At 43.2% G+C, this 26,355-nt stretch overlaps 1 protein-coding gene across 6 annotated transcripts in view; it reads right to left on the bottom strand.

Annotated features, from left to right (window-relative positions):
* The window catches only part of LOC136826313 (BTB/POZ domain-containing protein 1-like), a 531,599-nt gene that overhangs the window by 120,969 nt on the left and 384,275 nt on the right, over positions 1–26,355 (bottom strand). For all 6 annotated transcript variants that reach the window (XM_067083546.1, XM_067083547.1, XM_067083544.1 and 3 more), the window contains exons 5-6: positions 17,546–17,767; positions 4,180–4,324 (exon numbers count right to left, since the gene is read on the bottom strand). In XM_067083546.1, the coding sequence (XP_066939647.1) occupies positions 4,180–4,324; positions 17,546–17,767 (367 nt within the window). The remainder of the gene's footprint in view (positions 1–4,179; positions 4,325–17,545; positions 17,768–26,355) is intronic.

Here is a 26,355-nt window from a genome sequence, read left to right as displayed (position 1 = left end):
TGTGGCTGTTGAGAGACCAAAACAGAGGGCTCAAAACTGTAGATCCTGCCCTGGAACACAAACCTCAAGTACCTTCTGGATTCCGGGTGGACTGGAACGCGAAAGTATGTGTCCTCCATGTCTATCATAACCATTCAATCCCCTTGATGAATGGAGGACAGCATTGACTGACTGGTTTCCATCATGAATTTCGTGGTCTTTACAAAAAAATTCAGAGCATTTACGTCCAGGACAGGTCTCCACCCTCCCAATAACTTGGGTACGATGAAGAGGCGGTTGTAAAACCCCTCTGAGTTCACGTCTTTCACAACTTCTATAGCCCCTTTTTTGAGTAGAGAGGTAACCTCCTTTGACAGGGCCAAAAACCTCTGTGAGCCTACAGTGTAGGCTGCCAAGTTGATGGGCACCGATGCCAATGGGGGGTTTGCGTTGAATGGGATTGAGTACCCCTCTCTCAAAACTTCCATCACCCATGGTTCCCTACTCTTGACTTCCCATTTCCTCCAAAAATGGAGAAGTCTTGCTCCCACTGTCACACAGAGGACAGGATCCTCACTTGTTAGAAGAGGGTCTGGTAGATGACTTGATGACCGTGTGCACCACATAGGGCTTGGTACATGGTCAGGACTGATTCCCTGCTCTGCTGCCACGAAAAGGCAGCTGCTGCAAAGGAGAGGCCACCCTTACACTAATGGGTACTGCAGGTGTCCGAATCGGCTGCTTTGGGCGTTTAGTGGACTGCGTTAGTAAATCCTGGGTATTCTTCTTCTGAAACTCCAAAGCTACATGCTCCAAAGTAGCCCTGGGAAACAGACTATCTCAGTCCAATGGGGCAAAGAGCAGAGAATTTCTGAGGAGTGACTCCTTTGATGACAAACGAACACCCCAGCTCCCTCTTCTTCAATACACTTAAGGCAAAGAGAGCAGCCAATTCTTGCAATCCATCATGAACTGCCTTGTCCGCACAGGATAAAACTCCTAGCCAGTCTGCAGTAAAATTGCCCATTAGAGCTGTGCACTCTTCAATCTTCTTTGTCAAAGCCCCCACTGTCCAATCAAGGAAGATGAATATTTCAAAGACTTTGAATAAGTCTTTCACCAAATGACACAACGCCATTGATGAAAAGCCTATCTTGGCCGAAGCGGACACCAAACGTCGCGTCAAATCAATCGAAGCTGGAGAAGTTCCCTTGGGAGGAGGCAGAAACTCCCAAGGATGGAGCTTTCCTGGTGACAAAGAGAGATATCTCCTTTTCGTCAAATGAGGAGGAGGGGTGCAGAAGGTGGCCTTGCCAAGATCCCTCTTATCGGTCAACCAATCCCCAATACAAGACAAAGCCTTCTTTGAAGAACAGGAAAGAACCATCTTTGGCAGGTTTGAGGAACCTGTGGGTTGTTGCATCATGTATGCCGAGCCTGGAGACGAAGGGGCTGAAAGGGAGAAGAAAGTCAGATAGCTGAAGAGAAAGAACTTCAATAAGGAGGCATAAGCTGAAGTTGGTTGATCTTTCTCTACATTTTCTTCCGTGGATGAGATCGAAGAAGCTAAGTCCTTTAGTTCTTGCACTGTACTCGAAGACTTCTTTAAAAGGCTCAAGATGTTACTGAGACGACGATGAATCGGTTCCAGAGAGGAATCTTGCACCACCGGAACGGTGACACTAGTCGAAACTGGCTGAGTTGGACGATCAGAAGCAGTGGTATGAGATGTTAAACACTTGCGCCAAATGAAGTGGTGAGTGCGGCACTGAGTCTGGCGAGACTTCACAGAAGATGTATGACGATCTGGCGCCAAATGATAGTCAGAGCACTCGGCTCAGACAGCTTGCTCACCTCCACTCGGGTGCTCAAAATCCACTGGCCCATCGCATGTCACTGTGCGTTCAACTGCTATCAAGCTTTCGAAACGCATGGTAGTATCAACAGCTGGCAGCTTGATGCCAGCCAAACACCTGGCGCCAGATGAGCGATCAACCGCAATGCCGTCTGCCCTCACTGTGCACTCGGCCAACACTGAATGCACCCCTATCGGGTGCTCAGCTGACACTGCCCGATCAGTGCTCTTCTTAGATGAGCATTGCAATACAAACAACTTGGGAGACATCAGGGCATCTTCTTGGTCTCAGAAGCTACAAGAAGGTTCAGGACTCTGAACCAGATCTCTGGAACACTTATAAGGGAGTGGAGGAATGTTTTCAGGAGCTGCTGACCTTTCAACGATCTGGAAACGTCGGAAAAGTGCCAACTGCGCCTCCTATGCATGAAGGAATCAGAACCACTTGACGCTAAAGGTAGGGAGCTAGGTAAAGGAGTTACAGGTAAAGACAGAGGACTTGGAATAGGGGAAAAAGCTGTCATAGGAGTATGCTGCAACCTAACCTCGGCTTTAGCAGCCGCCTTTCTCTATCTATCTCCTTGAAGTCTCACTAAATGAGAGTTTGAAGTCTTCCATTTCCCCTGATCCCACCCCTTACGCTCGTCACAGTTAATGTCAGGAGAACAATTTTGCCCTCTACAAGAGGTGCAGATAGTACGAGTGTCATACTTAGCAGATGTCAGTCTTGTCTTGCAGCCCGTGCTGCAATACCTAATACTATGAGCGCTCGTGTCTGACACATCCAGTCACAATTAAGGAAAAAAAGCTGATTAGCATTACCAAAAACTACAATGTGCTTCACCAAATTTGGCGATGTTCACAAACAACCGGTGAAAACAAACCAAAACGAAAGCTACCCAGCGACCAATGTTCAGTCAACGAGCGGCATGAACGAACTGAATACCCGAGCTGGTTGTACATATTCTTCCCCAAAAGTGGACGGAGTCTGTTACCTACACCAAAACAATATGAGCTCTACCGTAAAATTTTTAAAACTTAAGCTGCTGCGAAAAGTAGGAACTAATAGCAGTGTAATTACCTGGTAAGTTACTTATATAAAAAATATTACTACAGCACAGTAATTCAAAAGTAGCATTACAACCAGTCTTAAATTCATGACATCAGCATCCCCAGGAAGACTGCCCAACAGTTGATCAGTAAAGAGCTCAAAGGCCTCTTGCACTGAGAATTCTGACAAGGTGACTCCTCAACATAATGTGGATGCTGCTGTTATTCAACCCATACAGCACACAAACAATCTCTAGAAGCACAAACCCTAGAGGCAACAGCAGAAGTTCCCTAGTGAAATGAAGTTCAAGGAAAATGGCTGAGCATACTATTTACCAATCGAGACCTAAATTACATTGCTGTGCTGTACACTGAACTTAATCAACATATGCCAATCTTCATGAATCATCAAACCAAGCCTGACTGCTAGTCAAATTTCTCAATCTTTCTCCAGATGGAAGGAGTTAAAATTTGCCAGTCTGATTCATTCTGTTATCATCTGAAGATGCTTAAAATATTGATAGGATTCCAGCATACACACATTATATGAATCAGTTATGCCTAAGCAAAATCAGGCTCTGTTTAGGGATCATGCCAAGCCTATTTTGTCTAAAGGCACTCAAATATACTCAATGATGATGAGGCTAGAATGGCTTCAAACTGAAAATAGCATTTGACAACATTCCATGGAGATGTGATATATTACATATTTCTTGGCATTATGATGATTCTGAGAATTTACCTTCATTCACATAGCTACAATGCTAATGCTTTCTAGTAGACAGAAGCCCCAAAAGACCTGGACTTTACAGTAATGTTTCTATCTGTTTACTGAATACTTTAACCTTCAAAGGTTATTTTTTTCTAATTAAAGCATTCCAAATGATTAAATAAAAGGAACAGAACTAGTTATATTTTAGAGTCACAGTTTTCTTGAAACTACGCAGACCAAGACAACACTACCTATGAACAAAGAATAAATGTGTAGAGTAAAATTCACTGCAATAATTATGACATTAAACAAAATCATCTTGACAAAACTTAACTGAATCTCACTAACAAAAGCAATTGTTCATTTAATAGTATCACAATAGCAATGAAATCAATGTTTGTGGTATCTGCAATCAATAATTCATTTCATTTCAAAACAATATGGGGTCAACATTGATTTCTCCAACTGATAAGTCTATTCTTACCTGCTATATTTCTCAAGTTATATCATACTCTTCAAAAACAAACAGAAGAATATTTAGGCATACAGCACCTATGTCTACGGAAAACTACAATCAACCCACCTGAGTAAGGAGCATAAATGCATTATCAGAAGACAGATTTCGCTTGAGAAAATCAACACAAGCTTGTTCAAGAGCAGGTACAGCATACTTCTTGGCAGTATACAACACAGTCATCACAGTTTCAGGACCAATTTGCACTTCATCACTGTGGAATCAAAATAATTCACTGTAACAATATTGCATTGCTTGCAACTGTTACCAACACCAAAGAAATACTGTATTAAAACTCATAAACGTATAGAGTAAATTATTCACTGTCCTATTTACATAAACTATTAACAGCACAGTTCAGTTTCTGGGTTAAAAATAATAAGTATGAAAAAGTAACCCCGATTGGCAGTGGCACTCTGCATAACTCATGACTAAAAATACAGTAAATCCCCCATATCTGCGTTCTCACAATTCACTAGGTTTCTCTATGGAACATATATACACATTATTTGCAGAAAATTCTCCCATTCGCAGTGTTTTTTACTGAGAAATATTCACTAATTACTGTATTTTCATGTAATTTTCATGACTAAATGCACTTTTTGTGATAAAGGGATTTTGACAAAGGAAAAAATCTATTTCTGGGGAAAGACCTGTGTCACCCGGTGAAATTACCATCTAGCACATATTTCTAGGTAAATTTATTGCTAAACATACCAGAGAAAAGCTAAATGCAATGCTAGGGTTACTACCCCCAGTGCGAGCTCCATAAAATGGAGTCATATATAAGGAAGGGTGAGTGTTGTCACTACCACAGGCCTCTGCCCTGTAGAGATATCCAATCTCAAAATCCCCAAAAGCGGTGTGCCGTTACAAAGCCCGCACCAGCTCCCCGAATACCAACAACTCAGCCGCCATATTGGCATTCCAGGTTAGCACCCCCCAAGCTGGTATTTTACCCAGGGGGGGAAAGGAGGAACAGTGGTGGGTCACCGGGTGACACAGGTCTTCCCCCAGAAATAGATTTTTCCTTTGTCAAAATCCCTTTTCTGGGCTTTGACCTGTGTCAGCCGGTGAAATCATAGCAGAGAATTAAACATACCAGCTTGGTGAAGCTCTTGAAAACTACTGTGATGGAGAGAAATAAAACTATGATTAAAAACTGAGTTTTAATTATCCAAGCAGAAAAAATCTCTATTATAATACATGGAATAACAAGTCAGGGGAACCATGCCCCATAGCAAACATATAATACAGTAATTTAGAATATGGTTATAAATGACTTAAACACTAACAAAAAGGGACAACAGACAATATGTAACATGGTCAGGAGTCAGGCTGTGAAGTATGCCTGACCCAAGGAAGACGGTAAGGGGAGTAAACGAGGCAGGTAGGCGAGAGGGAGAGTGACAGAACAGTTAGGAATGCGAAGTGTGATCACCAGAGAAGGGACAATGCTTCCTGCTGCCACAGTGGAAAATTTTAGGGCTTCTAGAGATTTGAGGTAGTGGCGTTTGAACACTGAAGGTGATTTCCAACCCGTATATTTTTTGAGATCGTCAAAATTCATATAATGGAAATAATTAGTGGAGGTGGCCACCACCCTGATATCATGAACCTTTGGAACTGAATCCAGGTTAGCTTGTTTAATAAAGTACAAGATTTGATGTCTGATGGCCTTCAAAGAAATAGTTCCTCCACCTTCCCTAACAAAAAGAGGGCCTGATGTTGTATTAGAGGTTCTGTCTAAATAAGCGTTTAAAGCAGTGACTGGACATAATGACAGGTCCTGTGGAAGGGGGATAACCTTCCAAGGGGACCATCTATCTTGTGGATCTTCATTTTTAGCAAGAAACTTGAGATCCGTGGCTAACAGAACTTCTCCTGACGGGAGGAAATCGACATGGTTCGGTTCTCTAGAGAGAGCGGACAGCTCAGAAATTCTAGCACCTGAGGCTAAGCTGATTAAGAATAAGGTCTTCCTTAACAGACTTAAGAATGAACATTTCTGATTATCAGTATCTGATGCTAATTTAAGAACGTCATTTAAGAACCAGGAAACCGTGTGTGGGCGGGTTGCTGGTCTCAAACGAGCGCATGCTCTAGGAATTGATGAAAAATATGAGTCTGTTAAGTTAATATTAAAGCCATGTAAAAATATCTTTTTTAAAGCTGATTTGGCTGTAGTAATAGTACTAGGGGCTAGACCTTTTTCAAATAATGACCTGAAGAACGAAATTGCAAGGTTCGTGGTCATTTCTTTAGCTTCAGATTCTTTCAGGAATAATGCTAATTTCTTGACTGCTGAGTCGTATTGTCTGAGGGTAGATTCCCTTTTGTCTGATTCTAAGAACAGTGTATTAACAGGGTCAATGTTAGCATCTTTCTGAGCTGCGAATTTCATGAAATCCATAAAGCTAGGGCATTTTGAATTCTTGAGGAAGCTGACACAGTCCAAGTTTGTACTATTTGTGTCAATTTTGGCCTGGGGATTTGTATGCACCGGAGTTTCAGCTCCAGAAGAAGAGGAAACCAGTTGCTCTTCGGCCAGTTGGGTGCTACCAGGGCCACATGACCTTTGAATGTCCTGAGCTTGCATAAAACTTTCATTAACAAGTTCACTGGAGGAAACAGGTAGATCCTCTGCCACATGTTCCAATTTATTGACATCGCATCTGTGGAGTGAGCCAGAGGGTCCAGGTTGGGGGCCACATAACATGGAAGTTTGTGGTTGCTTTCTGTGGCAAACAGATCTACCTGGAGACCTGGGACCTGACTGCAAATCCACTCGAATGATGTTTTGTCCAGTGACCATTCCGACTCCAGCGGAGTTGTTCTGGACAGAGAATCTGCAATGACATTCCGCACTCCTGCCAGATGAGTAGCTGACAAATGCCACTGGTGCTTGTTTGCTAGGGAGAATATTGCTATCATTACTTGGTTGATCCGGCTCGACTTGGAGCCTCCCCTGTTTATGCGATGCACCACTACTGCACTGTCCAAAACCAACCTGATATGGATTAGTCTGGTTGGACGCAGTTTCTTTAGGGTTAGAAAGACTGCCATTGCTTCGAGAATGTTGATATGGAACTGACGGAACACAGTGGACCACGTTCCCTGCACTTTCTTGTGTTGAGAATATCCTCCCCACCAGCTCAGAGAAGCATCCGTGTGAATTACCAATGCCGGAGGGGGAAACTGGAGCGGTACTGATTTTGACAAGCACTTGACTGTTGTCCAGGGCCGGAGTCTCTTTCTCAACACTGGCGGAATTAGGGACACCTTGTCCCTGAATCTGTTGTTGACACGTCTCCGCCACACTCTGTTTATGTCTTTCAGTTTGGCTTTCAGAAGCAGATCTGCTACCGAAGCGAACTGAAGGGAACCTAAGACCCTTTCTTGGGTACGGCAGGAAGCTTTCCTGTTCTTGAGGAATTGCCTGGTTGCTTTGGCTATTTCTCTCCGTTTGGCTGGCGGAAGAGACAGTTTGTGAGAGTCCAGGTCCCACTGGATCCCCAACCATTGAAAACTGGTCTCCGGAACCAGGCGGGATTTCTCCCTGTTTATTTGGAAGCCTAGAGATTCCAGAAAACCGATTACTATGGCTGTTGCTTTCCGACATTCGCTGGCGTTGGATGCCCAGATTATCCAATCGTCCAGGTATGTGGCCAGCATGATCCCCTGTGACCGTAGTTGTTGGACTACTGTATCTGCCAGTTTGGTGAAAATTCTGGGGGCTATGTTGAGCCCGAATGGCATGACTCTGAACGAGTAAGCTTGCTTTCCTAGTCTGAACCCCAGGTAAGGAGAGAATCTTCCCGCAACCGGGACGTGATAATAGGCGTCTGAAAGATCTATAGAGGTGGTTACGGCTCCACGGGGAAGTAGGGTCCGTACCTGTGAGATTGTAAGCATGCGATGCATTGAATGTATAAATTGAGACGAGACAAGTCTAGGATTACTCTTTGCTGACTGGAGCCTTTCTTTGGAACGCTGAACAGTCTGCCCTGAAACTTCAGGTGTCTCGCTTTCTTTATAGCCCTCTTTTGGAGCAGGTCCTTCACAAAGTCCTGGAGGGCTTTGGACGGTGACTGATGAAATCTGACTAGCGGAGGAGGGCCTCTGCTCCAGCTCCATCCCAGACCCTTGGAGACTATGCTGTGGGCCCACGGACTGAAGGTCCATTAGTCCCGAAAGAGATACAACCTCCCGCCTACCTGAGGAGCCTCACTGGGCGGGAGATGATCTACCTCCTCTGCTACCTCGGCCTCCCCTCCCTCGGGAGATGGAACGGGACGCCAATTTGCCTCTAAAAGAGCCTCTGGCTCTACTTCCCCTGGCATTTCGGTTGATTGCCCGAAATGCCCCTTGGCTTTCAAATGAAGCATTGAAAGCCGGAGATGTCACATACGTAGGGGAAGCGAGCGTATGTTGGGCTGGTTGGACCAACACATACTGTTGCTGAGGTTGCACTCTAGAGGTTGAAGGTTGGCCGGCTGGAGAGACCGGAACAGCCTGCAGCACAGTCTGAGGATGTGGTCTCTTGAACTTCTTGAACCTCTTCCCGGGTCTGGGATGAGGTCCGGCGGACTCCGTTGGCTTCCACTTGTAGGGGAGACCCCAGCGGGAGCGGAGGCTTTGGTTTGCCCTGGTTGCCTCTGCCAGGACCGTATTTACTTCTTCCTGCGGGAAGAGATTAGCCCCCCAAAACAGAGCTCTTCATGAGCCTATTGGGCTCGTGCCTTATAGTGGCTGCCGCAAAGATGTGTTTTCGGCAATTCATGCGAGCCACTATGAAGTCATACAGGTCCTGTTGGAATCCCGCCAGTAGGGATTTGGTAAAGACCTGGAAGAGGGCTTCTTCATTGTAGACAACCGAAGTTGCCTCCGCCAAAGTCAGGGAATGCAGGGACCGACTCAACCTAGCCTTGGCTTCTGATTCGGCCTTCAGGAGAGATTCCGGGAGTTTGGGAAGCTGCTCACTGAAGAGGGAAGAAGCGCAGTCAGGGTCGAGTCTTCCCACTGTAAAGGTGGCCGGAGCTCCCTTCCAAAATTCAGAGTCTCCGGGGAAGACTAGAGAGGTGGGATCTGTCTCCCGGAGTTGTGGAAGGGGCTTGCCCTCGATGCCTGCCTGACTGGTGATCAGAGCTACCTTAGTCGTGCAGGGGGTTGGGATAGCATCCCTCACCGAGAACATCGTAAACGTCCCCTTGACAGGGGTGAGTTTCGTGTTCTCGGCCTCCCACTCTGTAAGCGTGCGCAACAGGGTGGATTGTGCCTGGTCCCTCGGGAAGATGACAGTCTCCTTCGGGACTTTATCCGACCTTATCCAGGCCTACCTCGGTAAGCCTGGCATACCCTGGGTAAGGAGGCACTAGGTCAGGTGGGAAGAACTCCAGCTCCTCCAACCTGCGAGTACCCAGTCCTTCAATGGTGAGGGTATCTTCATGCTGAGGAGCATGAAGAGCCAGGCGCCAAGGGTTTCCCTTATCAAAGGGAGGAAGACCAGAAGCGTCTGGAACAGCGTAAGACTGAGCCGCTGCTCCGGCGTGCATAAACCCAGAGAGCAAGCTCTGCTGGGTCTGTACCTTTTCTGCTAGGGATTTAACAGAATCATCAGATGACTTCAGGCCCGAAGCCAACTGGGAGGAGAGTTCGCTAATCCTGGCCTCCACCCTTTTATCGAACTTCTTCATAAGAAGTTCGGCAAAACCTCAGGGTCAAAGTCAGGACGAGGGGGACTCGCCTTACTTTGCCTCGATCTTGATCCCTTTCCAGAGGGGGGAGCCTTGCTCGTAGACGGCACGGGGCTAGGGGCCCGTGATGACTTCGAGGGAGCTCCAGGGTGGGACCTTTGGTGTTTAAAGGACTTTGATAATGTCTTGGTTTTCACTGACTTTACCTTGGGGACAGTAGACCTTGACCTGTCCTCAAGGTAAGAGGATTTCTCGAATCCTCTAAAGGAAGAGACAGAAGAGGAAGGAGAGCTGAAAAGAGGATCAGAAACATCTGCCTCACTTACCCCCTTACCTGCAACCTGGTGGTCCGGGTCGACGCTCATAGGCTCGAGGTTGATGTTTATCGCAGCAACCTCCTCCGCTACCTCTCCGCAGATGGCTTCTTCCTCGTGGGAGGGCTCCGTCATCTCATGGATCCTAGCGATCAAGGGGGCGGCTACTTCTGCCGGGACGGCCGCTGAGAGCGCCGGGGTAGAGGTGATTGCAGAACTCCTCTGACAGAACGTAGGGCTTCCCCGACGCGACGTTCCTCCCGAAACCACTGACCCAGGTCTTGAGGGTCGACAGCGAAGAGTCGTGGGAGCTGCGGTCGGCCTGGAAGGGGGGGAGTGCTTACTAACGAAATCCCCAACTGTCAATATATATATCAATAAAGGCCACAAACTCAAGAGAGAATAACGATTAGTGGACATGCAGCTTACCGACTCATCCAAAACTCGCTCAGTAAGAGCGTAGCACACCACATCCGTCAGGGTGCCAGACGATCAGGTCCCCACTGGGACCGCGCAGCCGGAGTGGGAACGACACACCGTGTCCACAGGACTGCTGCAGGACCGCTGTGCACCCATGCTCTGACAACGTACCATCTGTAAGTGGACGGACGGTACATGAGTATGCTAATAAGGCACGCCGGAGTAGGGTCGCCGGAGATGAGTCTTAATTTAAAAATGACTAACGGAGCATGCAAATGGTCCGGTCAGACCCCGCCGGAGTTAATAAGGTAATAGGGGGATGATATATAAGATACATGAGTGAAAATGTTAAGGACCGCCAGAGTAATTCCGGTGCTACTAGAAAACCTTAACCTATGATCATGCGTCATAAACAAAATAACAGATTACATAAATACTTCCAGACACAGTCCGGTAGAGGTATGTTAAATACACAGTACGGAATGGTTAACAACGAGTACTTGCCAAGAAACAATGGTTATGATACACTGATTATAAAACTCCACTTTGATGCCAGGGGAATCGAGTTACACTATACTTATGGTGGCGGCGGAGGAGGCGGGGTGAACGCCGTCCAACCACACACTATACCCACCGGAGTGATTATATTAAAGAGGGAGTAACTTGAGACCCAACAAACTCAGCGGAGGTAGGATCTGGCCAAAGTCAAGACAGATTCCCAGGTTATATGGTCAATGTTCCAGTTGTGTTAAACAGGGAAAAAACAAGGACAATAACAGCCAGCAGAAGAGTGGACACCGAGACGGAGGCCAGTTAGGTGGATAACTCTAACTGGATACCGAACGAAGACTCCACGGGGAGTCGGTCTTAAGAGAACGACAACCCTGGGCAGGGAGAAACTCGGTCACGCGTCTGATGCTAGGAAAAGGGTAGGGAATAGTCAAATGGAGGGAACCTACGGCAGCGGCCAGATGGGTGGGGGACACCCCCTGGACGCCGATAGCAACCCCCCCCCCACGGGGTGTCGATCATGGGAGAACGACTACTGAACGTGGGGAGAATACTAGGTTACACTCCAAATGCTAAGGAACTGCAAAGAGGTGGTAATCAATAGCGGTGGCTAGGGAGTGGGGAAGCATCCCCTAGACACTAAAAGAACTCCCCATAGGATGCCGGTCGAAAGAGATCAGCGTCCCTGGCGCGGGGAGAACTAGGGAAAACCACCCAATGCAAAGGAAGGGGTAAGGGATCTGTTAGGCTAGCGATACGAAAAAGCTAGCGATACGAAAAAGGCTCGGAGCAACCTCTACCCCAGGCTCGCTTCTCAATGACAATTTTTACATGGGTAGGAAGACAAACCGAGGTCTGGAAGGGGAGGTTGGGGGGGGGGGGAGGGGAGACACACGATGCCAGGTTGCCCGCCCGACATCGACGGCTCGGACAGGAGTAGGCTACGAATGAGAAGACCCTCGCTATTCCAGCCTAACCTTGCGAAGACCCGAGGGTCCGAGTTGGTAGGCCAAAACAGGGAGAGGGTGGGAAATCACAGGCCCAATAACCCCCATCCGAACCAGACGATACCATCAGGAGGGCACAGAACGTGGGACTCTCCTGCCCACCCATGACTCCCTCCAAGGCTCAAAACGACCTGGTCGGGGAAGTAGGGAGCAAAGAGCCGTAAGGGAGCCTAACTTCCTAAGCTAACCTTCCGAAGCCGATCAGCGACCAGGAGGACTAGCCTAGGAGACCAACACAGGAACTATCTGACTAAAGTAACACTAAAAGTTAACCACCCAATGAAAAATATAAAGTAAATAATATACATCCATACAGAACATAAATAATAAAAGGGCTCATGTAGAAGGGTGGGCCGAACCACTCGCGTCATATGGGATGTGGATGGTGAAAAATGGCCGACCCTTACATTTAAGCATAACAATATTAATCCAAAAATATAAATGTCATCCGTTAACTTAAAAATTAGCAAATATAATTAGCATAACAGCACCATCTCAGAGAATATACCCGTGTGCTGGAGGAGCAATGGGTCCAAGGAGAACATGGAATTATGATCATAAAGGCGTGAGGGGGAAACCTCATAGCCTACGATAAGCGAGGACCCGCGCCTCCCCAGGGAAGGGGTAATTCGGAATAAAATGACTCCGACAAGGAGCGAATATGAAAATATGTAAAAAACACACAGTTAAAACATATTATCATACAGCAAAGGGACAGAATCATACTATTAAACCAAATGAAGACTGAAGGTCACGTGTGGTCAGAGAGAGAGGCGGCCGAGGCCGGCATCATATTCAACCCCGTAATTATCGAATTAGAGGTTAAATAAAAGGTCTCAAAACGCCAAAAAACTCAAAAGGAGATGGTACTCAACTTAGATGAAGTAAATTCCTGGACGGAAGACATTCCAGCGCACAGAAAAAACACAAAAGGGCACTCCGTTGAAACAAACAACAAGGCGCTGGCGCGTGCTAAAATGGAATGCCAATATGGCGGCTGAGTTGTTGGTATTCAGGGGAGCTGGTGCGGGCTTTGTAACGGCACACCGCTTTTGGGGATTTTGAGATTGGATATCTCTACAGGGCAGAGGCCTGTGGTAGTGACAACACTCACCCTTCCTTATATACGACTCCATTCTATGGAGCTCGCACTGGGGGTAGTAACCCCAGTATTGCATTTAGCTTTTCTCTGGTATGTTTAGCAATAAATTTACCTAGAAATATGTGCTAGATGGTAATTTCACCGGCTGACACAGGTCAAAGCCCAGAAAAACTATTAAAATACTCAGTTCAGTTACGATACCTGTAATTCGCCTTATGATAATTCGATTTTGCGATGGGATAAGCAATTAATACCAATACGACAATATTTATAAAATATTTTTAAATTTCGAGCGGCGCAGGGGCAGCAGCCAATCAGACAGCAAGAGAGACCAAATTACAATAGACCAACTTCTTTTCCTCCATCTCTTTATCCCATCTTCTATTTAAAAAGTAAATGAAAATGATAAAAGTATTGTTAGTAACGTTATATTCTTGTGTAAATATGTACAGTCATAAACAATCGAACGAGAAACTGATATTTTGCTTATAACCAAATCGGATAACAACGGTTGTTTTGCTTTTACTGTATTTCAACCATCATACAGTAGTAAACAATTACCGTAGTTATGTTACAAATGACGTTAAGTAGAACAGAACTGATATATTGATATATTATACCCTTATTCTCTACGGATAAAAGATCGGCAAGGAAACACACTACTAAATTTAAGTTGCAAGTTGTAGCTGAAGCTGAGATAACAATGTTCAAGCTGCTAATGACTATAAATTATCGTGCATCGGCAACATGGATGAACTCGACTGTAAATAAAATTGGAGAGAAAGTATTTTAATCAAAACTACTGGGCATGAAAGAACACATATTACTGGTGTTTTCACACCGATAAAAGATAAATACATACAGCTTGTATTATGATGAAATAAACTGAAAATAGTGAACAGGTCTTGATTTTTTACATGAAACAAACATGCCCCCAAACTACTGACATCATCTATTAATGAAAAAATAGCTAAATTAATTTCACAACGAGATGTATTTAAGTTATATTTCAACTTAAAAACACTTAGTATAACGAAAAATAACCTTGCCCCATATAAGTAAAGTATCTAGAGATTCATTTCCGCTAACCAGAAGCAACAGCGAAAAAAACTTACAGTGTAATCTATTTCCAAACCAAAACAATAATCACTATGATCCCAATTTATAATACAAAAGCAATATAAGAATACAGTAAACCCCTGTATTCGTGGGGAATGCGTACCGCACCCGCCAGCGAATAGCTAAAATCCGTGAATACTTAACAACACTTAGAATTGCCTATTTTGATAGTTTAAACACAAAAAAACCCTCTAAAAATGCTTATACAGGTATTCCCCTACTTATGATGGGGTTAGGTTCCAAAAAACCCATCGTTTGTTTAAAAAATCATAACTCGAATATGGCCTAGCCTACAATAGGGTAATCAGTACCATCTATACATATATGGTAGCCTAGCCTACACTACACAGTATACTTTATACATATATGGTATGGTAATTATTAGTGTCAGCTAATTCTGCAGGTTCAATGCAAACTGACATGATAAGTCAGTATAAAGAGAAATTGAATAACAAACAAGGCTTGGCCTGCACTTTCGTATATCATATACGGTAGCCTAGCCTACATTATTCTGTATTCTATTTTCACATAACACCGCCGTATTATACAAACATCAAAATAACGAATGTGCATATTTTCCATGGATCTTTTAAAAGTTATGCTTTACTACACTGTATCCAATCGTAAATATTCTTAAACTGCTTTTGCATTATAAATTCGATCATAGCGATCAAATGTTTTGGTTTCGAAATCGATCACGCTGTCTTTATTTCGATGCATTTTACTCGGTTCAGATTGGCATTTCTTGCTTCTAGTTAGCGTAAATGAATCTCTAGATACTTTATTTATAAGGGACATATGTATTTTTCGTTATACGAAGTGTTTTTATGTCGAAATATAACTTAAATAAGTCTCGTTGTGAAATTATTTTAGCAATTTTTTTCGTTAGTAGATGACGTTGGCGGCTGGCCCTTTGTTTTGTGTGAACAAAAAAAATCAAGATTCCGTTCGCTATTTTCTCTTGATTTCATCATCATACCACGAGCTTTTCGTATGTATCTTTTATCGGCGTGAAAACAGCAGTAATATGTGTTCTTTCATGTCCAGTAGTTTTGATTAAAATACTTTCGAATTTTATTTGCGGTCGAGTTTCATCCATGTTGCCAATGTACGATAATTTATAGTCATTAGCAGCTTGAACATTCTTTTCTCAGCGTCAGCTACAACTTGCAGCTTAATTTTACTGCAGCAGTATATTTCCTTGCCGATCTTTTCTCCAAAGCGGATAAGGGTAGTGTAAAAACATATCAGTACTTAACGTCATTTTTAACATAACTACGATAATTGTTTAACCGTACAATGGTTGAAATACAAGCAAAACAGTTGTTATCCGATTCGGTTATTAGCAAAACAACAGAGTCTCGTTCGGTTGTTTATGGCTGTACGCATTTTCGCAAGAGTATAAGGTTACTAACAATGCTTTTATTATTCTCTTACTTTTTCAACTAGAAGATGGAATAAAGAGATGGAGAAAAAGAAGTTGGTCTATTGTAAGTTAGTCTTTCTTGCTGCCTGATTCTACGGCAATTGTAGTGTATGCGCTGTTGCTTGTGCCACGCTCAGAAATTTAAAAATATTTTCTAAATATTGTCGTACATATTAATTGCTAACTCCATTGTAAACTCGAATTATCGTAAGACGAATTATCGCCACTCGTGCACTACCTGTATTTACAAACGCACAAAAATTGCAATACGAACACTGACCTATTTTAACTTCCGACTGAGAGGGCAAGTGAGGTCAGCTCATTGAAATAATGTACCTATTCCAGCCTCTCGGGCCAACGTATCGTACACCGTCACTGCCTGATTGTACGTTGTTGCCTCGCGCCAGTCGCCATGCATTGTAAATTTAAAAATACGTATTTTCAAAATATTGTTGTATCGATATTAATTGCTAATCCCATCGTAAAAGCGAATTATCGTAAGTCGAATTATCGTAACTCGAGCACTACCTGTACCTGAGTATTTTAATAGTCTTATCACAAAAAGTGCATTTAGTCATGAGAATGATATGAAAATATAGTACGTAATTAGTTAATATTTCTCTGTGAAAAATACCACGAATGGGCGACTTTTCTGCGAATAATGTGTACATACGTTCCATAGAGAAATCCACCAATAGGTGAGTCCACGAATAGTGAGACCGCAAATATGGGGAGTTTACTGATGTACAATATTATTGGATACAGTGAAGTAAAGCATAAAATTTTAAAACATCCATGAAAAAGATGCATATTGGTTATGTTGATGTTTGTATAATAAGATTTTAATATGTGAAAACAGAGTACAGTATAATGTAGGCTAGATTACCGTATATGTATATGATATACAGTACCGTAATGCAGGCTAAGCTAATTCTTCTTTGTTATTCAATTTCTCTTTGTATTGAACTATCATAAGTCAATCTGCATGAACCTCCAGAATTAGCTGATATTAATAATTACTATACCGTATATGTATAGAGTATACTTTATAATGTACGCTAGGCTACCATATGTGTATACACGGTACTGAATACCCTAGTGTAGGCTATGCTATATTCGAGATATGTTTCTCCAACAAACTTTGGGTTTTTTGGAACCTAACCCCATCGTAATAGGATAAGCATTTTTACAGTTTTTCTTTGTGTTTGAACTTTGTGTTTGAACTATCAAAATACAGTAAACCCCTGTATTCGCAGTCTCACTATTCACGGACTCATGTATTCACGGGTTTCTGTGTGGAACGTATCTACCCATTATTCGAGGAAAATTCGCCCATTCGCAGTATTTTTCACTGAGAAATATTCACTAATTACTGTATTTTCATATAATTTTCCTGACTAAATGCACTTTTTGTGATAAAACTATTAGCTACTTGCAGGGGGGGAGTGCGTTATGTGTCCCCTGTGAATACGGGGGGTTTACTGTAGGCAGTTCTAAGTGTTTTTAGAGGGTTTTAAGTATTTACAGATTTTAGCTATTCACAGGGGGTGTGGTACGCATCCCACGCTAACATGGGGGGTTTACTTATGCCCATTCTGGTTTTACTTAATGATTTCGTAACTACAGCACTTCAGTATGAAAACGTATATTAAAATTATTTATTTGTACTGACAGCAAAGATAGAAATTTATAAGAAACTATTCACAGACACAAAAATATGTCCTACCATCAATGAGCTAAACTGAGTTATGATGATGATACAGAACTCACAAATTTCATAACTGTAAAACAATCTTGTGATGACTGATTAAACCCTAATTACTGACATATGATATCCTTACCTATACAAAAACCTCAACAGTGCAAGGAAAGCCTGAGGTTCAACATCAGGCAATTCGATTTCTTCTTGTCGAGTGCTAAGCTGTCCATTGAACATTGCATCAAAAACTGCACTCCCGACAGCCAAAACAAACTTATGGGCTGGTATTCGCTGCCTGGAATCCCCTTTACCGACTAAGAAGTGGACATCACTCAAGATTTCATTGTTGAATAAAAAGGCAAATCTGAAAAAAACCATCCTCCATTACCATGAAACAGCAGTAAATGCATACTGTATAAACAAATCATAAATACAAAGACAATACATAAAGATGTGTATAGCAATTAATATAAGTTTCAATTAAATTCTATCATGCCTATGACGATGACAGCAATTAATGCACCAAACACAAGGGGTGGTTTTTACTAAGATGAAGAGCCTTTTGCTTTACATTACGTAGCACCAGGCCGCACGAACTTACTGTAAAGCAGTATCCATTTACATGTTCTACATGAATTTACATTATCCCTAAGTTCACCCTACATTTTGAACTTCAAAAAACTGTGAATAAACGATTGCCTTCGATAACTTTCATTCAGATTACAACACACTTTATTTACTAAAGCCACAAATGTTGATCAACTTGTTTCCCTACTAAAAATCCTCTGCTTCCTCTTTTACATCATTCATTTTATTTACAGTAAATAATCAGACCATCTAACTACAATCCTAACCTCTCAACTGGTTGCTTACTAAAGTTTGTTCTTACATTTATTAATTAATAAATCACAATGTCTCAAGATTTTGTCTATGGAAATATTAAAAATTAAGATTTTGAATATATTTCTTTCAGAAGTTAAATGTCCAAAAACTGCCTGCCATTGTTTCTTGAAATTATGACGGTTACATCAAATAACCAAGAGTGTGATCAATTCAAATAAAAAACATGCTTCAATATGACATTCCCTCTGATACTGCAGTATTCATTGAATCTTTCATGAAGGAAAAAGTTTCATTAATACTATACAGTTACTGATATGTAAAGCTGCATTTAAATGATTTATGTATCAACTTTATTTCATGTACTGCACTGTATTCATTGCCACTTTTCTAAGGTAAGATTAAAGACTTTTGTTTATTATAAACTTTATGTACAAAGACCTATTTGTCTTGATAGAAAGTTATTACCACACAGTGCCAAAGTTATTATCACACAGTGCCATATGGCTTAAGCTAACTACAGTGCTGGATGCCTGGGCTATCTTTGTTGGACTCACTTACAAACTGAACTTGCAAATGAGCCCTCAGAATGGAACTTCTTTGCTTTGTATGCAAAGGGCTACCTGTATACAGCAGAGACAGGGGAAGGTGTACCAAAAGAATAATAAATGTGGCTTTTCATCAAGGATCAGCATCGAGCCCTTTGCCACTATTTATCGTGGTGATATTGGAAGCAACTATTTCAACAAAGGAGAACACAAAGGGATTGGAAGCTGACCAATCCAATTACCCATTATTTACAGCAGAATCTGATGAAAAGGACATCGAAATGTTTAAAAGATGGAGGAATGGAATGGAGGAGTAAAAATCACCAAGCAAAGCAAAGCAAAGCTAAATGGTTACTGATAAGGAGACAACATACTATGTACAATGTGGAAAGTGACCACATGGCTGCAGTAGGAAGGGTGCAAAGACTTGGACTAATCATTCAGCATATTGCATGGTATATGCCACTTATGATACTGTCATTTAAGAGTAACTTTTTTATATTTAATACAAGGAAGGATTTACTGGATCGTTCATGGAGAAGGAAGACCATTTGCTGAAAGGATGTTCATATTTGGATTTAAGCCTCAGTGAACTGAGTGGCACTACTGGGAAATGGTGACAAATGATTATGAGGCCATCCACTAATATGTACAAAAAGTTCTTGGCAGGTGAATCACTGATAATTATGGAGCTAAGAATGTCTGCTTTATCAAGATGTAAGGATAAAGGTGATCCTCCCATTTCAATCTATACAGATTTGCTTTGAGAAGAATTAAAGCTCTAATCCATGAGTCTTTTTTATGAATAGATTATAAAGATTTTTAAGAATGAGTTTTTAGCAGACCCATATATCTGAATACAGTAATCTTTTGTTGGTAAAATCATTTCTTCATTAGGGTTCACCTGTCATTACCGCCTATTCGAAAAATTCAATTCTTTGAAAACAGGTTTCACTAATTTTTTACTTGTTACTTTTTACATTAGCAATATGAGCTATCCAACTAGGATCATCAACTGACACGTAGTACTAATATGAACAATCTACCATTTACTGCTTCAAATGTATCAGTAAATAACCCGTGCCCAGGCTGAAAGGAAATTTTCAATAAGTATTTATAAATTCTCTCATGTATTGATTCTGCCTTCATATAGTACACCTATGAATAAACTCATCAAAGTGCAAAAAGTACTAAACAGTATGCACACAATAGCTGCTACATACAAGCGTAATGGCAAGAACTTGAGAGTATGACTTGGGAAGAGGCTGTGATTCTTGGCAAGACCACTCTACAAATCTTTAGGTCGCTGACATCAAGGACTAGTCCCTGGATGACTATTTGGATCGAGGGCCAAAGCAGTGTCTGCTATAATGAAGAGTGTTGAACTTCTAATGAATGACAAGAATGTAAGTATTCTTGTAGTTTCAATATCAGTATGATGATGACTGCTTCAAAAGCCTCAAATATTTCTTAATTCAGATACACAACCTTTATGTTTACATGTGTTGAGAAGTCGATAACCATCTTGAATGGAGGTTAACTGAAAAACTTATTGGGGAGGGTCAGGTCGATCACAAATTTACATCCTTGGTTAACCCAATTTAAACCACTTAAATTGCTTCTAATCTTCATCATGCATCACAAAAAAAGATGAGTCCTGTTTGGTAACTTGACCCTTACTGGACGGGCATGATCATGCGAGGCATAACAATAGCTCTAGTTTGCGAAGCGGACTGCCTCTGGTGAGACTCAATATTTTGCATCATACAGTTTGAATTAATTTTATGGGAAAAATGTTCAGATCACTTCAAAGGGCCATATATGATTTGTGGCAACTTGCGGCACCACAGTACCTCAGTACAGGATAGAGGGAAATCAGTGTGACTTGAGATTTCATGGGGGAATGTACTATAGCTCCCTATCCCTGGATGTCTTTTTATAATATATTTACTCATAAATATGCCAAGGGATTGCTGCTGGTTTTAGTTTTTATTTTTTATGATAGTATGTCAGCTATAATTGTAATTTTGCAAACTAAAGTACAAAGAAATATTAGAAAACATGCATACCTCACTAAAAGGTACTGCATCTCCCCATCTCAGTACTGTATATCACGTAAATATTTTACCATAAATTCATCATACTCAGAATTTGTTATTGATTTTAGTTCTTATCTGTTATGATATTGATAAAAATGAATAGAAAAAAAATACATAACTTGGTAAAATTAGCATATTTTTAAGAGGCCCCGCACAGGGTTGAAAATAATCACTTTGAATTTCCCCTGGAAGATCAAGAAAATTTTAAAAAAATTTTTTCTTATACCATGTGCATATCTTGCTCTTTCCATTGATGTGTTTTTTTTTAAACTGGCTAACCCTAAAGTCTGCCCAGTCTAAGGGTGTGCTTTATATAAATTTTAGCCTGGCCTGTAAAAGTTAAGGGGACTGGCAGAGATGACAAAAATAAGAAGTCTGCAGATAAAGGTCTTCTGTACCTTTTAGACAAATTACATCCAAATATCTATTGCAAGGCCTTCCAGGGTTCTAAAATACCTCTGTAAAAGTTCATTCACTTAATGTTTGAATTTTGAGAATGACAGTGGGAGAGGCAACTCCTGATAGTCATCTGCTTCCCCCTACATTCACCAATGCAAGGGTTCTTGTTCACCTCTAGCTACAAAATTACAGAAAAATACTGAACACGAAATTTGCCAGAGACCAGGTACTGCAGGAAAATGCTCCAAACTGCGGTATCTTGTTGTTTTCCACAGGTACAGTGAATCTCCCTGAAATTCTTAAAACACTTTTTCCTTTAGAGGTTAGTCCTGATCTAAGAAGTCTATCAATCTACAGTAAAATGTCACTATTTTACCAATATTGCTGCATTCAGTGATCTGTATTAAACAGTATTTCATCTTCCTGAGATGCACTATCACCATCTTACAAAACTTACAAAATTCACAGTACATACACTCCCTTTAGTATTTTCCTAGACATGTATGTTAAAGGTCAAGGCATACTATTAATCTTTACATTTTGCTCTATAGATGTTAAGAAAATTCTTGATAATCTTGATAGTTGGAGTGAAGATCCTGGTGGTTTCTTCCCTTAATTTTTTATATAGGTTTCTAGTGTGTTGTCTCACAAGATGAATACATTTTACAGATTTTTAGGTCGATGTAGTATCTTTGCAGATGAGCACAAGCTTAGTAATATGGTGCCTATTCCAAAGAGTGGCAAATCTGCACACTGCAGTAACTACAAGCCAATTTCAACTCTCCTGTGATCTCCAAAGTTGCAGAAAAACTTATTTTTAAGCCATTATACAAATATGTGGAATCTAAAGGATTGTTAATTAACAGTCAACATGCATATAGGAAGCAGTCAGGTACCTGGGGTGCTCTTTTAGATTTGACATGCTATTTGCTAGAGAACCTTGATAAGGGTTTTGAGTGTAGAGTAATTCAAAGTTGTGTATATGCTTACCAAGTAATTACATTGCTATTAGTTTCACTTGCTCGGCAGCTAAGATTTTGAAGTTCGGGAGTTGCGCTATTTTGTTTTTGGTAGGTGACTTGCCCCGCCCACTTTCGGGGCAAGAGAGGAACAACTTAGCAAAAGAGCTTCAATTTGTTCATGTCCTTATGTTTATGCGAGGGAGGGAGGAGGGAGGACTCCATTCATGTAATTACTTGGTAAGTATATATAAAATGGTATTTTATCATAATAATGTCATTTCTGCGTCCAGTCCCGTGTCAGCCGGTGAAATTCCATTGTAGCACGAATTTCTAGGTATAAAATGCTAGATATACCAGAGAAAAAGAGCTTTCAGGAAAGCTGGGGTTACTACCCCAAGATCGGCGTCTTCTCCAGGAAGACGTTGGTATAAGAAGGGGTGAGTGAAGGATCACTACCACGGAGTCTTACTCGAAAGATCTCTCCCTGTTAAAACCCCAGAAGAGAGCGGTGAGCCGTTACAGCCCCCACACAAAACATCCGCCAGCTCGGCGACACCAGCGCCACCTACCTCATTCCATTTTCTAGCACGTGATCGCTACCATTCCTTTTTGTGTGCTCGTGCCATTTGGATTTTTTTCATCTTTCACCATGTCATCGAGCAGCTTTACCATCTCAAGTTAAGTACCATCTTATTGTGGGGTTTTGTTCTATTTTTGGCTGTAATGGTCTCGTCTTTTCACAAATATGAGAACTTATTATGACGCCACGGCGTCCCCCGCCAGCCATGTCGACCATGCAGGCGACCCCATCAGTTCTTTTCTGTTGGGGTTGTCTCCTTGTCGTTATATGTTATTTTTTGCCCCATGGTTCTCCTCCTGGCGGGTTCCCTGCGGTGGCCCCCCTCCCCTTTTGAATTATTACATATTGTTGGCCTGTCGGCCTTTTAGGGTGATGCCCGTCCAGGTCCCCAGGTTGGGTTCCTTGTTATTTTTAGTCTACATTAGGCTAATTAATTTATTCTTGAAGATGGTGCTCTCTTTTATTTTATTTTTATTCATTGTTTACCTATTTGAGGTTTACCTCTGGGTGCTGGCAGCAGCCTCAGATCTAACCGCTTCCCGAGGTAGGCTACGCTCTCTGTTGAGCACATTTTAATTATTCCATGTTTGTGTGTGATGGTTTATTTTGTGGAGTCTAGGCTTGTTTTGCTTCCCTCCTCTTGCCCTTGGCGTGGAGGATCCATCAGGTTGAGGGAGTTTTGGTTGCTGTTTCCTCCGGGATCGTTTTGGTGGGCAGAGTGAGCCCCTAAGTTCTCTTCCTTCCTTTGGGGGAATAGAGTTCTTTGGATGTGTTTCCTCTAGGCTAGTCGCCTTCTTGCCCCCCTTCTCGATCCCGGTTGGTTCTCGGCACAAAATTTCTCTCCCTGTTTGCTTTCCTCCTCCCTTCCGCACTCCTTCCGTTATCCTAGCCTACACTGGGTTAGGTCTTTTATTAGGCTTCGCCTAGGTCAGGAGTCGGGCATTGAGGCTCAGTTGCTTCCCTCCCCTAGTAGTAGGCCACCCTCCTAAGTTTCATTATGCTTGGAGTGGTGTGTGTGTGCAGTTGAGCGGGTGAATTATTCTCCCGTCTCCTGTTCTCATTTTGGTAGCCTACCACTCTCCCCCACTCCACCACCTCCCCCTCCCCAGCCTTGCTCTACTCGTGCGGGTGACGCTAGATGGCGTTTTCTCCGAGTTCAGGGACTCCCCATTTGGTTGAGGATTCGCTCCCTCCCATACAGTCCCTAGCATCGCTGTGTTGGTGTTGGTGGTTTGTTTTACTCGAGCTCGCGTGTTCGAACACTCTCTCCCCACACTTCTTTTCTCCCCGTCGGGTTTCTTGGTTGGGTTATTATACTTGCTCCAGCCTATGTTATGTATCTTACGAGCATCTTGCCCACTTGTTTCTCTGGCGGGAAGTCCGAGAGGAGGGTTATATCTAAGGGGCAGATCCTCCGGTCTCTTGAGTGGTTTGCTCACTTTGTACCATCACTTGTTTAATTTTATTGTTTATGTATATACATATTTAGATAAGAATATTTATCTTATATAGTACACAGAGTCCGGTTCTACACCTGGGGTTCCGCCGTTGATTTTACTGGCAACCCTTACGGTGAGTTCCTGTTGTCTCATTTCCTTTCATTCCCGGAGTATTCCGGGGTCTGGAAAATTTTTACCTTCCACTCTGTGTAATTTAGAGCTTATTGGCCCAGTTTTTAACGAGGGAGTTTCTCCTCCACCGGAGTATTCCGGTTGTAGTTGAAATTTCCCGGCCTTGCCAGGCTTTAGATTGCTTAGAGTGGTAGGTTCATGTACTTTTCTACTTACAGACTGTTCGCTGTGAGGAGCCGGGTGCACCGCCTCCCTCCAACAACCTTACGGACACGTGGTGTGCCGGACCCACGCTGGTTGTGCGGTCCGGCCTGGATGACCTGGTTGTCTGGCACCCTGATGGCTGTGAGGTTTGCTTCGCTCTCTGCACAACTGTCCAGGATGAGTCGGTAAGTGTCAGTCTTCTTCTCCCGTTTATGCTCCTCATATTGTATACTGTTTATGATTCTCGAACTATCCTTTTCGTTCTGCTAATTGTTGGTTTTCTTACAGGCGGACGAAGTCCTCCAAGAAGTCTGCCTTGGAATCCCTCCGGGCCTGGGTGGCTGGGTTTGGAAGGAACGTTCCATCGGGAAGCCCTATGTCCTCGGCGCCAGGTTGAGGACCTGCTTTACCCCGGCGCACGGGTGGCGGCGCAGTGCCTGAAGATCTTGCCACCCCATCATCCAGCAGATCCGGGATGAGACCCAGCCACCCCAAGTAGACATTTTTACGCTGAGGTTTCGGAGGATGTCGCTGCTTTAGACTTGGACCTGGAACCAATGAATACAGAACAGGACCAGGTGGTAAGTAGCGAGGTAAGTGAGGTTGTTGGGGCGGGCCCCCTTTTTTGACTCCCTGCTTCTTCTGCGTCCTCTTTTGCAGGTTTTGTAAAGTCTTCCTCCTTGGGTGATAGAGCTCCATCAGCCATCCCCAAGTTGAAGTTGAAGACTTCATGGAAGGCGAAGGGCTATAAGTCCTCGTCTTCCAGGAAAGCCTTGCCCTTCCCCGTCGAAGGCTAAGGTCTCAGCACCTGTAGCCTCCGGGAGCAAGTCTGGTTCCTCCAGCAAAGGCGCGAGTAAGAGGGCAGCAAAACCAAGCCCTCCTCGCCAGCCTGCCTTTTGACGCGAGACCTTTGCCAACCAGCTCTTTCAACGGTTCTCGGTGGACCTCGACTCGAAATTCACTAAGATATCAGAAAAGTTGGCCAGTCATGACAACATACTGGCGGGAATGGCTCACCCAGCCCCAGCCGAACCCCAGTATGTCATCCCTGATACAGCAGACCTCCCTCCTTTCGATGTCGGTAACCCTTGGCGTTTCGCCCTCCGGGCCATCCAGCATGATGGCAACTTAACGGTCGAAGGTCTTGGCACGAGGCGGTTGGAGGAACTGGAGTTCTTTCCCCCGATCTCTTGCCCCCTACCCAGGCCGTTAGGCTGACGGAGGAAGCATGGGTTCGTTCAGATAAGGTTCCTAGGAGACTGTGATCGTCCCTAGGGACCAAGCTCAATCGGCTCTCCTGCGCACTCTGGCGGAGTGGCAGGCGGACAATACAAAGTTGACGCCTTTCAAGGGCAGCTTCACCATGTTCGCCCTGGGTGACAACTTGCCCACCCCTGTTTGAACAAAGTCGCTCTGGCTACGGCCCGGCGTGCTTCAAGATGGTAGTCCTTACCGCAGCTGAGGGAAACAGACTCCACTTCCTGGTATTCCCAGGAGGTGACGAGTTCTGGGCGGATGCACCGTCCACTTTCACTGTTGGGAAGTTGGACCCTTTTGTGCTTCCTCCCAGTTCAGTGAGCAGCTCCCCAAGCTGCCAGAATCCTTGCTAAAGGCGGAGTTTGATGCCCGGACTAAGCTAGCCCGGTCCCTGAACTCCGTCTGCCTTCTGAAGCCACTGCCGTCTCCTGCGCTGACGAGCCATTCTTCCAGGTTTTGGCTAAGTCCCTGCTGGCTGGCTTTCAGTCTGAC

Source organism: Macrobrachium rosenbergii, chromosome 40 (genome assembly GCF_040412425.1).
Source record: "Macrobrachium rosenbergii isolate ZJJX-2024 chromosome 40, ASM4041242v1, whole genome shotgun sequence".
Taxonomy (NCBI): Eukaryota; Metazoa; Arthropoda; class Malacostraca; order Decapoda; family Palaemonidae; genus Macrobrachium; species Macrobrachium rosenbergii.
This window is presented reverse-complemented; position numbering and strand designations above follow the sequence as displayed.